Source organism: Eleutherodactylus coqui, chromosome 3, assembly GCF_035609145.1.
Source record: "Eleutherodactylus coqui strain aEleCoq1 chromosome 3, aEleCoq1.hap1, whole genome shotgun sequence".
NCBI classification, from domain to species: Eukaryota; Metazoa; Chordata; class Amphibia; order Anura; family Eleutherodactylidae; genus Eleutherodactylus; species Eleutherodactylus coqui.
In genome coordinates this window covers 20,658,479-20,675,243 of record NC_089839.1, presented here as the reverse complement: position 1 = coordinate 20,675,243, position 16,765 = coordinate 20,658,479, and the positions used below count along the sequence as shown (strand labels likewise).

Here is a 16,765-nt window from a genome sequence, read left to right as displayed (position 1 = left end):
ATAGCCTTATCAATCAGGTAAGCCTAACTATTGATCGATGCATCGGAGAAGAATATGAGAAATACATAAGTGATGTTACCAAGCTCTTCTGAAGCATTTTATTATTTGCGTAGTTTAGAGAAAATGAAAGCATTTTCTTGCAAATCACATGCAAGATCTTCTGTGAGGTTTGCATATATTAGTTCATTTCACATCTCCTCCACAAACTGCATCTAGCCAGCCTGGTCTACTCCTGACCATTTTTACGAGTCTTTTAAGTGACCCATATTAGCCTTGGAGGATAATGTCCAGAAGTCAAGTGAACTTTATTAACCCCGGGGGATAATGTGCAGAAACAACTGCTAGATTAGTCTTACACCAGTGATAAGTTGGGTGATTATTGCCCCATGTAAAGGTACCTTAGCTGTCAAACCCCTGTGATTGTAGCTGGCAGGTGTCATCTACTTCAAACAGCACCCAATGGGTAAGCAGTGGGCGCATTTCCCAAGCACACTTAATATTCACCCTGCACCTCTGTGGTGTACATGTAAGTCACAGAGGGGGAAATAAGTTAATTATTGAAATTTACTTTAAGCCTTCAAATTTTGCAGAGAAATTTTCTATGCAAATAGTATGAAATATCAAATGTATATTTTCTTTATTCAAAAATAACAAAAATACATTTTATTGTTGGCAGATGCCGGTACCAGGAGCTCAGGGGAATATCGGATGTCTTCAGATCTTAACGCAGAAGACTGCAATATTGCACAAAAAACATTCGAGGAGCCCACTATTATCCCAGATAAACCCTCAGCCCTTCACAGCAAACATCTATCATCTGATCCTGCTACACAGGTCCTGCTTTCTGATGCATCACAGACTACTGAGCCAGATAAAAGCCACAGCAGGGATGTTGTATATCAAAAAGCTCCCACAGAGGAGAAGGCATTCTTACATTCAGAAAGTAGAAGATGTTTTAAAAATAAATCAGATCTTGTTCCACATAACAAAAGCCGCAGAGGGGCAAGGCCATATTCATGTTTAGAATGTGGAAGATGTTTTCGAATGAAATCACGACTCGTCACTCATCAGAGAAGTCACATGGGAGAGAAACCATTTTCATGTTCTGAGTGTGGGAAATGTTTTATCAAGAAATCACATCTTGTTACACATCAGAAAATTCACACAGGGGAGAAACCATTTTCATGCTCAGAATGTGGAAAATGTTTTACTGAGAAAGCAAAACTTGCTAGACATCAGAGAACTCACACAGGGGAGAAACCATTTGCATGTCCTGAATGTGAGAAATGTTTTAGCCAGAAAGTAGATCTTGTAAACCATCACAGAACTCACAAAGGGGAGAATCCATTTTCATGCTCAGAATGTGGAAAGTGTTTTCCTGTAAAATCACTTCTTGTTAAACATCAGAGAATTCACACAGGAGAGACACCATTTTCATGTTCTGAATGTGGGAAATGTTTTATCAAGAAATCACATCTTGTTACACATCAGAGAAATCACACAGGAGAGAAACCATTTTCATGTTCAGAATGTGGAAAATGTTTTCCTGAGAAATCACCACTTGTTAGACATTACATAACTCACACAGGGGACAAACCATTTGCATGTCCTGAGTGTGGGAAATGTTTTAGCCAGAAATCTTATCTTCTAAAACACCAGAGAACTCACACAGGAGAGAAACCATTTTCATGCTCAGAATGTGGAAAGTGTTTTCTTGAAAAATCACAACTTGTTATACATCAGAGAACTCACACAGGAGAAAAGCCATTTTCATGTTCACAATGTGGAAGATGTTTTACTGTGAAACCACAACTTGTTAGACATCAGAAAACTCACACAGGGGAGAAACCATTTTTATGTCCTGAGTGTGGGAAATGTTTTCGCCTGAAATCAGATCTTGTACACCATCGCAGAATGCATAGCGGGGAGAAACCATTTTCATGCTCAGAATGTGGAAAAGGTTTTCCTGTAAAATCACGTCTTGTTAAACATCAGAGAATTCACACAGGAGAGAAACCATTTTCATGTTCAGAATGTGGGAGATGTTTTAGCCATGAATCAGTTCTTGTAAAACATCAGAGAACTCACACAGGAGAGAAGCAATTTTCATGTTCAGAATGTGGGAAATGGTTTAGCCAGAAATCACATCTTGTTAGACATCAGAGAACTCACACAGGAGAGAAGTGATTTTCATGTTCAGAATGTGGGAAATGTTTTATCCAGAAATCACATCTTGTAAAACACCAGAGATCTCATTCGATAATATTTTCATGTCGTCAATGTGCGAAATGTTTTACTCTGGAATCAAGTCTTGTTCTACATGAGAGAATTCACACACAAGAGAAGTCATATATTTATGTTCAGAATGTGGGAAGTATTTTACCCAGCAATCCTATTTTGTTAGACATTAGAGGGCTCACGCAGGGGCAGAGCCAGGTTCAGGTCCTGAATGTGGGAAATGTTTTACCTTGAAATCAGATCTGGTTAGACATCAGAGAATCCACATGGGACAAAGCCATTTTCATGTTTTAAAGTCATTCTTGTTAAACATTAATATCACACTGATCGCCATAAAAAGTGACTTAAAAAAACCCATCAGAATTGCAGATTTTGTTAATCAAGCCTCGAGAAAATAATGGCATAAAAAGTGAACAAAATGTTATATAACATGCATAGAGAGAGTTAGTGGGACTTTAGATTAAGGGCACGTTTACATAGAACAACCTGTTGGCTGCAGATGCTCGACAGGTCGTCCCAGCAATAATCGTTCCTGTGCTTTTACAACATGATGTTCAGGTCTGGTGACTGTGCTGGCTAGGGAAGATGCTGAACCCCATCTTCATAGTCCTGAAACCACACCTGGACATAGCAGGCTGCATGGATAGGGGTATTACCATCATGGAAAATTGCATCTCTCTGAGGAGTCCATGTCTGCACTGTGTGCACCATTGATTGGACCTGATCAGCCAGAATATCACTATAGTCCTTGGCAATTGCCCTCCCTTTTAAGGTGATGAAGGGCACTGCAAAAAACTATGAGATAGCCACCCAAATCATGAAAGATTCAACACCATACTAGACTGTGGGAAGCAGACAGGTGGGATGACGGGCTTCACTGGCTGTCACCAGGTATAAACACATTCTATGGAGGGAAATAGCATAAGGGAGTATTCATTGGACCAACCACATCAGCAGAGCAGGAGTTGTGCTCATGGCACCACTGTAGTTGTCTTCGTGTATTCATTTATGTATTGCTGCTCTGCTATAATAACTCAGTTTGTGATGTTCTCTCCTCGCTGTAATGGTCGAGAGGAGGCTGGAAATAATGACTGAGCTCAGCAGTCACTCTGGCTGCAGGTGTCTCCCTATTAGAAGTCACAATCCGCTTCACCGTCCTTCTGTCTCTTTCACTAAGTCTACACTTTCAGCCATTATTGTGGTCATCAGATGATGTTTTGCCTTCAGGGGTGGATTCTGTCACCACTTTTGATACTGTACCCCCTGGCATACCAAGTAAACTGGTGGTTATGCTGACAGATGTAACGGCTAGCCTGGCACCATAATCCCTAACGTAGCATCAAATGGGTTGCTGGTCACGCAATTGGATGTGCGCAGGTCTGCCTTTGCTTGGATTACTATGTGATGCTGGGTGGTCTACTGCATTTCAGAGTCCCAAGCTGTCACATCGTTATCCCATGACTTTTGGCACATCAATGTACACTGCTGTCTTTTTTCTGAGAACATGGCCTGCACTTACAGTTCAGAGGGATATGGAGATGATTAGAGCTGTGGTGTGATTAGATGAATAAAACGCTTCCACCCTTGGTGTATAAAAAGGCTCTTAGAGGCTATTTTTCTATAATTGACCTCTTTTTCCACTTGTGTGGGGCTTGTTGACCACTAGACATGACTCTACGATAAAATCAAAGAGATTTTGCCCCGTTGTGCCACTTTTACACAAGCATATGTAAAAACGCTGTGTTTTTAAGGCTGCATTCTACTGCATGAAGAGTTGCTTTTTATGCCCATGTGCATGCACTTTACTGGATTTTTTGTTCAGTAACAATGCAGACAAGCCAGCTGATGATGTCAACTTTTTTTTTCCCCACCTCAAGGTGGCATAGTAACCTGCGTGTCAACCGCAGTATTATGCAAGCAGTTGTATATTCACTGTGTTTTTCACGCACCCCCCTAATTAGAAGTCCTTAGGTCCTAAATAGGAAAAGTAAGGGGGATATAATGGCCCAGTACAACAGGGGCCCCTCCTAACCAGTACGAATGCATTTGTCTCTTGGCAGTGTCTTTTGACGTTGTTTGAGTGAGCTGAGTGCAAGGTTTGCAGCATTGAAGGAGTTAATGTCTGGGGTCTGAGTAATGTGTCAATTTGCCCTGTCATGTGACTATGAAAGATATATGTGTTTGTAAAACGTGGTAGTTAGGGAGTTGGTGAGAGAGGTCCATGTTGGGGCATCTGATGATTGCTTGGAGAAGACAAGGCAGCTGTATGTGGGCACCTTCAGCCCACAGATACAAAAGATAGAGGAGGCTGAGAGGATGGCCTCTTGTCTGTGAGAACAACTTTTGAAGTCGTGCAGTGTGGAGCTGCCAGTGAGTGCGGACAGGGAGAGAGAGACAGCTTGAGAAGTAGAGTGTACCCCGGGCCAGGCCCTACAGATAACTTGGACTGTGGTGTCTCCTGCATACCTGTGAATTCTCTCTGTCGCACCAATAAGCCAGTTGCTTCTAAATTGTAAACGGCTGAAGTTAAGTAAAACAACCAGTCGCCCGTCCATTTCCGGAGGCTGTCTTAAAAAAGGTACCCGTGTGAGTGTGAATTTAATCCGCCAACTTGGGATTCCCCCAGAGAAGCTGCACGTGAGAGGATTTACTCCACCAACCAGGAATTCCCTGCTGCAGAAGAAACAGTGGCGTCACGAGTGACAAATCGAGCCAAGGTAATTAAGAATGGAGTCCTCTGTTTTATCAACCCATCCTTGGCCCTTGGGCATGCCACGCTTACCCTCGGTTGGGAGGCGGTAGAGCCACCGTGACTGGGCCCAACCTTCACCCTGCTGTCTCCTAGGCCGTGGTCTGCTCCTGGAACACCCCCTTGGGTACTGCAGGAGGGGTTGAACTTGGTGCCACAAGCAGGATGAATCAAATGTGTCTGTACTTATAAGACTAAAAATATTAAAAATTTACTAAAGCAGACTTTCTCCTACCATTTTTCCTGATGTGGATGAATTTTTGCCCGTGCAGTGCTTAGGTGAAGTTACTTTCACTTTCGAGACCCTCTGTTTTTCTTTCAATTTGCCAAGGGCAAGATCCCTCTGACTCTTATAAATAGATTGCGGGTTCTCTGAGCCTATGGGCATTTACCAGAGTGGTGTTAGACTAAACTGTATATTCAGAATGCTGGAGCAGAGTTTGGGGTTGTATGTGGGAAAGAGGCACTAGTTGGAAAAAGACTGTGTGGTATTGTTGGCCTGCTCCTGGGACGCCCCCTTGGGTACTGCAGGGTCACAATTCAAATATTCAAAGCTAATTGCAAATGTAAGTGCACCCCTATGTAATGTACCTAATCTAATTCTCTAACTTTCCGATGTCAAACAAACATGAAATTTGGCACGACCATTTTTTAGGTCCCAAATAGGAAAAGTAAAGGGGACAGAACCCCTTATTCAGTGCTAATTGTAAAAGTAAGTGCACCCCTATGTAATGTAACTTCCCAGTGTTGTACAAGCGTGAAATTTGGCACAACAATCTAACTGACCTCTATGTGTTTATATTGAGAATAATATAAGTGACCTCTATGTGCATATAGTGAAAGGCTGTAAAGTACACAAGGCAGCGGTCATGGACTGCAGGAATGAAGCATGCCTTTAAGGCTAAGAAAGGGCTGCAACCTCCAATTTGGAATAAAATTTGAATAAAAAAAAGTTGTTACCTTTAAGGGTAAAAAAGTGAAAAGAATGGGAGGGGTGGCACATTCTGCAGAGGGACATCAGTACATGCAGTCTGAGAAGAATCTAATGTTCTTGTATTTGTATACATATTTTATTTCTTGGTACCTCTGAAGTAACAACCACTTAATAAAATTTTCCGTGCGAACAACAGGTAAACATCTGTACCCAATTAACCGGCTAGTATTATATTACACACATAAGGGAGGCAATTGCACCCGGGCCCTCAGCCAGGGTGGCCGCCTGCCTCGGCTTTGCTCACCTGAACTTACAAATGAGACATTTGTGCTGCCTTTCTGTCACTGCAGAAGTCCCCTGAGGTGTTGTCTGGCAGATATCCCTCAGTGGGCTCAGTGTGTAATGTGTCCTCCAGGAGCTGCTATATGTGTTATACATGCTGCAGGCCTCGGGGTGTAATGTGTCCTCCAGGACCTGTGTAAGGTCTCTGCCCTTACTTTCTGCTTCTGTCCAGCACTGAGAGGTTTAACCAGCACTGCAAGGGTAAATCAGCACTGGCAGGGTTAACCAGGTCTCTGCCTCTCAGTTCACCTGTGGGGTTAATTAGGCATTACTCCCCTATTTAAGGTGAGTTGAGGCACTTCCTGGTTTCCTTTGAATTATTGTTTGTTGGTTGCTGACAGTCAGCCTCACTGGTCATTCTGTCTTGTCTGTGTCAGCTCTGCCCGCCCCCTCCTTGGGTTCTGTATTGCAGTCTGACTTTTGGTCTCTCTGTCAGCACTGCCCGCTCACTGAGTTCTGTCTTGCAGTCTGACTTCTGTTCTGTGAGTTTCATGTCAGTCTGTCTCTGCTCTCTCCTGCATTTGTCTGTGTGCCAGCCCCATCTTGTTCTGTGTATTACCCCTTCAGGGATAGTCAGGCCCGAGGTTTCAGCACGGGGCCGCCTTTATCGAGGCTGTAAGGGGTCTTTAAGCAGACCGTTCGGCTGATGCTGTCTGCCTCCCAATTATTTTCAGGTTTGAGTACTCAAAGACAACTTAGATGGATGACCACACGGGTATGCGGTTAGCCAAAGAAGAAGTGAAGTTTATTTGCAAAGTACAGAACTTTATAGAAACAGAAAATGCTTGCGTAAGATCTAATCACTGCGCATGTCCGAACCTGCTGGACATCTGGTGTTTTTAATGAACAATATGTCTTTCAAAAACGTCTCCTACATATACAATATATCAACGCCCGGTGACAACTGTATCAAAGAACATGTCCTTGGTAAGATTTCTTACTAGAAGGGAGTGAGGTTTCTCAAGGAAAGAAGACATGGGAGAGAGAAAGCTGATAAGACATATTGGAACATGTTCAGGGTCATTATAATTGGGATCTAACATCTTTCTAGGTAAAAGGTGAAATTGATACAGATACATGTATTAATGCAGACAAGCAAAGAGATACAAAATGGAGTCTCTGTAGTCTATTATTAAAGCGTCGGCCCTTACACGTATAAGCTTAAACTAGAGATGAGCGAACGCGTTCGTCCGAGCTTGATATTCGTGCGAATATTAGGGTGTTCGGGATGTTCGTTATTCGTAACGAACACCATGCGGTGTTCTGGTTACTTTCACTTCCTTCCCTGAGACGTTAGCGCGCTTTTCTGGCCAATTGAAAGACAGGGAAGGCATTACAACTTCCCCCTGCAACGTTTAAGCCCTATACCACCCCCCTGCTGTGAGTGGCTGGCGAGATCAGGTGTTCGCCTAATATAAAAGTCGGCCCCTCCCGCGGCTCGCCTCAGATGCGGTGTGAGTTAGATGAGGGACAGTGCTGTTTATACCGGAGCTGCTGTAGGGAAAGAATTGGTAGTTAGTGTAGGCTTCAAGACCCCCCAAAGGTCCTTATTAGGGCCACTGATAGCTGTGTGTTGGCTGCTGTTAGCAGTGGCATTTTTTTTTTTCTCAAAATCGCCTCTGCAGACCGTTGCACCTGGCATTAGGGACAGAAGTGCTGCATAGGCAGGGAGAGTGTTAGGAGTGAGTGTAGCCTTCAAGAACCTCAACGGTCCTTTCTAGGGCCATATTTATCCGTGTGCAGTACTGTCCAGGCTGCTGTTGGCTGTGCTGCATTTTTTTGGGGCTTCTCAAAATCGCCTCTGCAGAGCATTCCACCCTCCATTGATACTGCAGGGAAAGAATTGTATAGGCAGGGCCACAACACAGTTATTATTCATAGAATATACGCAGTGCTGCCTTTTGGTGGGAAAAAACTGAAAACAAATCTATTTGTCCAGCCTCTGTCCGTCCTAAGGGCTGTGGACACGTGTGAGCTGCGTGAAAAACATTGCTAAATCATACGCACCCAGCTACGCTTTACTGCTGGCTTCGCCATTTGCTTTCCTTAATTGGGAAAAAAAATACCTGCTCTGCCAGAGTTATAATAACTCTGCTACCCTCACGTTCTGTGACACATAAGCAGGGACACAGCACAGTTATTACACTTCTCATGTTCATTGAATATACGCAGTGCTGCCTTTTGGTGGGAAAAAACTGAAAACAAATCTATTTGTCCAGCCTCTGTCCGTCCTAACGCCTGTGGACACGTGTGAGCTGCGTGAAAAACATTGCTAAATCATACGCACCCAGCTACGCTTTACTGCTGGCTTCGCCATTTGCTTTCCTTAATTGGGAAAAAAAATACCTGCTCTGCCAGAGTTATAATAACTCTGCTACCCTCACGTTCTGTGACACATAAGCAGGGACACAGCACAGTTATTACACTTCTCATGTTCATTGAATATACGCAGTGCTGCCTTTTGGTGGGAAAAAACTGAAAACAAATCTATTTGTCCAGCCTCTGTCCGTCCTTACGGGCGGTGGAGACGTGTGAGCTGCGTGAAGAACAGTGCTAAATCATACGCACCCAGCTACGCTTTACTGCTGGCTTCGCCATTTGCTTTCCTTAATTGGGAAAAAAAATTCCGGCTCTGCCAGAGTTATAATAACTCTGCTACCCTCACGTTCTGTGACACATAAGCAGGGACACAGCACAGTTATTAAACTTCTCATGTTCATTGAATATACGCAGTGCTGCCTTTTGGTGGGAAAAAACTGAAAACAAATCTATTTGTCCAGCCTCTGTCCGTCCTTACGGGCGGTGGAGACGTGTGAGCTGCGTGAAGAACAGTGCTAAATCATACGCACCCAGCTACGCTTTACTGCTGGCTTCGCCATTTGCTTTCCTTAATTGGGAAAAAAAATTCCGGCTCTGCCAGAGTTATAATAACTCTGCTACCCTCACGTTCTGTGACACATAAGCAGGGACACAGCACAGTTATTAAACTTAGATTATTCATTCACTAGAGGCAGTGGGGCCTTTCGTTTTCCAAAAAGGGCAAAAATTATATTTGGCCTGCAGTCTTGCGCCAATTTATTTCCTGCCTGTGAAATCAAATCACTGGTAATACAGCATGCTGAGGGGTAGGGGTAGGCCTAGAGGACGTGGACGCGGCCGAGGACGCGGAGGGCCAAGTCAGGGTGTGGGCACAGGCCGAGCTCCTGATCCCGGTGTGTCGCAGCCGACTGCTGCGCGATTAGGAGAGAGGCACGTTTCTGGCGTCCCCACATTCATCGCCCAATTAATGGGTCCACGCGGGAGACGGTTATTAGAAAATGAGCAGTGTGAGCAGGTCCTGTCCTGGATGGCAGAAAGTGCTTCGAGCAACCTATCGTCAACACGCAGTTCTGCGCCGTCCACTGCTGCAAATCCGAATCCTCTGTCTGCTGCTCCTCCTTCCTCCCAGCCTCCTCACTCCACTACAATGACACCTGCTCAGGAGCGGGAACACTCCCAGGAACTGTTCTCGGGCCCCTGCTCAGATTGGGCAGCAGCGGTTCCTCTCCCACCAGAGGAGTTTATAGTCACTGATGCCCAACCATTCGAAAGTTCCCGGGGTCCGGGGGATGAGGCTGGGGACTTCCGCCAACTGTCTCAACAACTTTCTGTGGGTGAGGAGGACGATGACGATCATACACAGTTGTCTTGCAGTGAGGTAGTAGTAAGGGCAGTAAGTCCGAGGGAGCAGTGCACAGAGGATTCGGAGGAAGAGCAGCAGGACGATGAGGTGACTGACCCCACCTGGTGTGCAACGCTTACTCAGGAGGACAGGTCTTCAGAGGGGGAGTCAAGGGCATCAGCAGGGCAGGTTGCAAGAGGCAGTGCGGTGGCCAGGGGTAGAGGCAGGGCCAGACCGAATAATCCACCAAGTGTTTCCCAAAGCGCCCCCTCGCGCCATGCCACCCTGCAGAGGCCAAGGTGCTCTAAGGTCTGGCAGTTTTTCACAGAGACGCCTGACGACCGACGAACAGTGGTGTGCAACCTTTGTTGCGCAAAGCTCAGCCGGGGAGCCAACACCAACAGCCTCACCACCACCACCATGCGCAGGCATATGATGGCCAAGCACCCCACAAGGTGGGACGAAGGCCGTTCACCGCCTCCGGTTTGCACCCCTGCCTCTCCCCCTGTGCCCCAACCTGCCACTGAGATGCAACCCCCCTCTCAGGACACAGGCACGACCGTCTCATGGCCTGCACCCACACCCTCACCTCCGCTGTCCTCGGCCCCATCCACCAATGTCTCGCACCGCACAGTCCAGCCGTCGCTAGCGCAACTGTTGGAGCGCAAGCGCAAGTACGCCGCCACGCACCCGCACGCTCAAACGTTAACCGTCCGCATCGCAAAATTCATCAGCCTTGAGATGCTGCCGTATAGGGTTGTGGAAACGGAGTCCTTCAAAAGTATCATGGAGGCGGCGGACCCGCGCTACTCAGTTCCCAGTCGCCACTACTTTTCCCGATGTGCCGTCCCAGCCCTGCACGACCACGTCTCCCGCAACATTGTACGCGCCCTCACCAACGCGGTTACTGCCACGGTCCACTTAACTACGGACACGTGGACAAGCACAGGCGGGCAGGGCCACTACATCTCCCTGACGGCACATTGGGTGAATTTAGTGGAGGCTGGGACCGAGTCAGAGCCTGGGACCGCTCACGTCCTACCCACCCCCAGAATTGCGGGCCCCAGCTCGGTGCTGGTATCTGCGGAGGTGTATGCTTCCTCCACTAAAGCACCCTCCTCCTCCTCCTCCTCCTCCTCTGTCTCGCAATCAAGATGTGTTAGCAGCAGCATGTCGCCAGCAGTCGGTGTCGCGCGGTGTGGCAGCACAGCGGTGGGCAAGCGTCAGCAGGCCGTGCTGAAACTACTCAGCTTAGGCGATAAGAGGCACACGGCCCACGAACTGCTGCAGGGTCTGACACAGCAGACCGACCGCTGGCTTGCGCCGCTGAGCCTCCAACCGGGCATGGTCGTGTGTGACAACGGCCGTAACCTGGTGGCGGCTCTGCAGCTCGGCAGCCTCACGCACGTGCCATGCCTGGCCCACGTCTTTAATTTGGTGGTTCAGCGCTTTCTGAAAAGCTACCCACGCTTGTCAGACCTGCTCGTAAAGGCGCGCCGGCTCTGCGCACATTTCCGCAAGTCCCACACGGACGCTGCCACCCTGCGCACCCTGCAACATCACTTTAAGCTGCCAGTGCACCGACTGCTGTGCGACGTGCCCACACGGTGGAACTCTACGCTCCACATGTTGGCCAGGCTCTATGAACAACGGAGAGCTATAGTCGAATACCAACTCCAACATGGGCGGCGCAGTGGGAGTCAGCCTCCTCAATTCCTTTCAGAAGAGTGGGCCTGGTTGGCAGACATCTGCCATGTCCTTGGTAATTTTGAGGAGTCTACCCAGGTGGTGAGCGGCGATGCTACAATCATTAGCGTCACCATTCCTCTGCTATGCATCTTGAGAAATTCCCTGCAAACCATAAAGGCAGCTGCTTTGCGCTCGGAAACGGGGGCGGGGGAAGACAGTATGCCGCTGGATAGTCAGGGCACCCTCCTGTCTATTTCTCAGCGCGTACAGGAGGAGGAGGAGGAGCATGAGGAGGATGAGGAGGAGGGGGAAGAGACAGCTTGGGCCGCTGCTGACGGTACACCGGCTGATTGCCTGTCATCCTTTCAGCGTGTATGGCCTGAGGAGGAGGAGGAGGAGGAGGAGGATCCTGAAAGTGATCTTCCTAGTGAGGACAGCCATGTGTTGCGTACTGGTACCCTGGCACACATGGCTGACTTCATGTTAGGATGCCTTTCTCGTGACCCTCGCGTTGCACGCATTCTGGCCACGACGGATTACTGGGTGTACACACTGCTCGATCCACGGTATAAGGAGAACCTGCCCACTCTGATTCCCGAAGAGGAAAGGGGTTCGAGAGTGTTGCTATACCACAGGACCCTTGCGGACAAGCTGATGGTAAAATTCCCAGCCGACAGCGCTAGTGGCAGAAGGCGCAGTACCGAGGGCAAGGTAGCAGGGGAGGTGCGGAGATCGAGCAGCATGTACATCCCAGGCAGTGCAACAGTCTTTAAGGGCCTGGCCAGCTTTATGGCTCCCCACCAAGACTGTGTCACCGCTCCCCAGTCACGGCTGAGTCGGCGGGAGCACTGTAAAAGGATGGTGAGGGAGTACGTAGCGGATCGCACGACCATCCTTGGTGACGCCTCTGCCCCCTACAACTACTGGGTGTCGAAGCTGGACACGTGGCCTGAACTCGCGCTGTATGCCCTGGAGGTGCTTGCTTGTCCTGCGGCTAGCGTCTTGTCGGAGAGGGTGTTTAGTGCGGCTGGGGGAATCATCACAGATAAGCGTAGCCGCTTGTCAACCGACAGTGCCGACAGGCTAACACTCATCAAGATGAACAAAGGCTGGATTTCCCCAGACTTCTGTTCTCCACCAGCGGACAGCAGCGATACGTAAGCAATACGTAGGCTGCACCCGCGGATGGAAGCTACGTTCTCTCTCACCATCCAAAACGGGGACATTTCTGCTTCATCAATCTGTGTCTAATATTCCTCCTCCTCCTCCTCCTCCTGCTCCTCCTCCTGAAACCTCACGTAATCACGCTGAACGGGCAATTTTTCTTAGGGCCACAAGGCTCAGTCAAATAATTTTTCAGAACAATTTTTAAAAGTTTCAATGCGCTTAAAAGCATTGGAACTTTAACTTGAACCAATTTTTCGTTACACTGGGCTGCCTCCAGGCCTAGTTACCACTTAAGCCACATTAACCAAAGCGATTAATGTGTTTCACCTGCCCTCTTGGCTGGCCATGGCCAATTTTTGGGATGTACATTAGTACTGTTGATACAGCAATTTTTGTGGGCCCTCGCCTACAGTGTAATCAAATTAATTTTTAGCCCACCTGCATTACAGCTGACGTAACCTCAGCTGTGTTGGGCAATGCAATGGGATATTTCTATGTACCGCCGGTGGCTTCCTGGCACCCACCCAGGCAGTGGGTCCACAGGGAGTTTAACCTACATGTGTCCACTTGTAAAGAACCCCAGTCTGACTGGGGCATGCAGTGTGGGCCGAAGCCCACCTGCATTAAGCACGGCATTACTACCTCAGCTGTGTTGGGCAATGCAATGGGATATTTTTGTGTACCGCCGGTGGGTTCCAGGGAGCCACCCATGCTGTAGGTGCACACGGAGTTTTTAATACATCTGTACACTTCTAAAGAACCCCAGTCTGACTGGGGCATGCAGTGTGGGCCGAAGCCCACCTGTATTACGCACAACATTACTACCTCAGCTGTGTTGGGCAATGCAATGGGATATTTCTCTGTACCGCCGGTGGCTTCCTGGCACCCACCCATGCTGTAGGTGCACACGGAGTTTTTACTACATCTGTACACTTCTAAAGAACCCCAGTCTGACTGGGGCATGCAGTGTGGGCCGAAGCCCACCTGTATTACGCACAACATTACTACCTCAGCTGTGTTGGGCAATGCAATGGGATATTTTTGTGTACCGCCGGTGGGTTCCAGGGAGCCACCCATGCTGTAGGTGCACACGGAGTTTTTAATACATCTGTACACTTCTAAAGAACCCCAGTCTGACTGGGGCATGCAGTGTGGGCCGAAGCCCACCTGTATTACGCACGACATTACTACCTCAGCTGTGTTGGGCAATGCAATGGGATATTTTTGTGTACCGCCGGTGGGTTCCAGGGAGCCACCCATGCTGTAGGTGCACACGGAGTTTTTAATACATCTGTACACTTCTAAAGAACCCCAGTCTGACTGGGGCATGCAGTGTGGGCCGAAGCCCACCTGCATTAAGCACGACATTACTACCTCAGCTGTGTTGGGCAATGCAATGGGATATTTCTATGTACCGCCGGTGGCTTCCTGGCACCCACCCATGCTGTAGGTGCACACGGAGTTTTTACTACATCTGTACACTTATAAAGAACCCCAGTCAGACTGGGGCATGCAGTGTGGGCCGAAGCCCACCTGCATTAAGCACGACATTACTACCTCAGCTGTGTTGGGCAATGCAATGGGATATTTCTATGTACCGCCGGTGGCTTCCTGGCACCCACCCAGGCAGTGGGTCCACAGGGAGTTTAACCTACATGTGTCCACTTGTAAAGAACCCCAGTCAGACTGGGGCATGCAGTGTGGGCCGAAGCCCACCTGCATTAAGCACGACATTACTACCTCAGCTGTGTTGGGCAATGCAATGGGATATTTCTGTGTACCACCGGTGGGTTCCAGGGAGCCACCCATGCTGTGGGTCGACAGGGACTTCACAATAGGGAGTTGTACCTGCCTGTGTCTATGAATTAAAAAGCCCGGTCTGACTGGGGCATGCAGACACCTTGACAGAATGAATAGTGTGTGGCACATAGGTTCCCCATTGCTATGCCCACATGTGCAGCTCCTGATGGCGGTGGCACAGGATTCTATTTCTCATTGCTTCTGTACAGCATTGTGGGCTATCGCCCCGCCCCTATTAAAGAGGGTCGCTACCTAGCCGTGCCAACCCTGTGCAGTGTGTGCCTGCGGTCCCTCGTCGTGGCAGACGCACTTCTAAATAGACATGAGGGTGGTGTGGCATGAGGGCAGCTGAAGGCTGCGCAGGGACAGTTTGGTGTGCGCTGTGGGGGGGAGGGGGGGCGGTTGGGCAGCATGTAACACAGGAGAAGTGTCAGTGGAGTGTCATGCAGGCAGTGATTGTGCTTTGTTGGAGGTAGTGTGGTGCTTAGCAAAGGTATGCCATGCTAATGAGGGCTTTTCAGAAGTAAAAGTTGTTGGGGGGGGGGAGCCCACTCTTGCCGCTATTGTGGCTTAATAGTGGGACCTGTGAACTTGAGATGCAGCCCAACATGTAGCCCCTCGCCTGCCCTATCCGTCACTGTGTCATTCCCATCACTTTCCTGAATCGCCCAGATTTTCACACATGAAAACCTTAGCGAGCATCGGCGAAATACAAAAATGTTCTGGTCGCCCATTGACTTCAATGGGGTTCGTTGTTCGAAACGAACCCTCGAGCATCACGGGAAGTTCGTTACGAATAACGAACACCCGAACATTTTGGTGTTCGCTCATCTCTAGCTTAAACCTTTAGCAGAAGAAGACGCAAATTATAAACACATAAGTATTCTGTGAAATACACTTATCAATTTAAAGGCATAAACCTGAATTAACCCCTCACATTCCCCCATTTTGGACATGGAGTCAAGACAAGTATGACTCCTAGTCCATAAACACATGATTCATATCGGCGAAGAAAAAGCTTTTTCAGTACATTTAGAAATACATGAAATTATAACCTTAATTGCTCTATAAATGCATAATAAAATCATCACAACTTGTAATCTACTTCGTAGAATCCCCATAAACCAACCTCCTAAACCAGAAAACCAATTGGCAGGGTTCAAAGAACTAAATGTGTTACCCCACCAGCTATCTCTGGTTTCTGAGTTTTCATTTGTCCATGCAAACAGTTCTTTTGACGGAACAGGAACAGCCAAGAAAGGAAAACCAGTGGCACCAGGTGTGTGTACAAGTCCAACAGTACTTGGTGGTGTCTAACAAGGTGGTTCTGGGCATTGTCCTTTTGCACCCTCTCACAAGGGCGAAGCATGGAGTGAGGAGTCCAAAAGTCCATCAATAAACAAAATGTCCTTCATTTTCCTTCTCATGGGGGGGGGGGGGGGCAAAGGTAGGGCGTGAAAAGTCCATTAGTCCCAAAACAAACAACAATTCCTTCAACCTTTACCAAAGTAGGTGCGATCAGCAGGACTCGATAGGGCCCCTCGAGTCCGGGCTCTAGGGTTTCCGGACACGCCTTTTTACGACCACCCAGTTTCCAGGTAGTAGGGAATGAGATCCCTCTAGGTTGTCTGGGCCTGGAATGGGAGAAAAAGACTAGATTCTGGGTTACCATTAGTTGGTCACACAGGTGCTTTACATATCCGGCTACTATGTCATAGCCCTGCTGTAGGGCCTGTGGATGATACAGCCCCAATCTTGGCATAGAGCCAAACAACACTTCTTTTAACTTAAGCGTACCATTTAGTCTTTTAACTTTGTCTAAACTCTGCAGGTGTGAAGTGTGTACCTTTGTTTGAGTCAATCACTTCCGGTGCCCCATCTCTGCAGGTCACCTCATTCATCAGCTCCTGTGCGATTACCTGCTTATTTACTTTGGTAACAGGGTAGGTCTCCGACCTGAAAAGACATCAACAACAACAAGCACGTCTTCATACTTCCCAACAAGTGGGAGCTGAGTGTAGCCAATTTGCAATCCCTGAAATGGGTAGAGTGGTCTAGGCAAGTGTTATGTGGCAAATTTACTTCTGCCCTGTTGCTTACGGCAAAGATCATGCAAAATTGGACAAGTGATGATGCAGCAGCTACAGAAAACCCAGGATCCACCCGTCCTTGTTCAAGCGTCGAC

General features: G+C 47.9%; 1 protein-coding gene across 1 annotated transcript in view; it reads left to right on the top strand.

The window, feature by feature from the left end:
* The window catches only part of LOC136620478 (oocyte zinc finger protein XlCOF6-like), a 60,005-nt gene extending 57,110 nt beyond the window's left edge, over positions 1 to 2,895 (top strand). Inside the window, exon 6 of the mRNA XM_066595269.1 lies at positions 677 to 2,895. Coding sequence (XP_066451366.1) covers positions 677 to 2,187 — 1,511 coding nt within the window. The 3' untranslated portion in view covers positions 2,188 to 2,895. The remainder of the gene's footprint in view (positions 1 to 676) is intronic.
* The last annotated feature ends 13,870 nt before the right edge of the window (positions 2,896 to 16,765 follow it).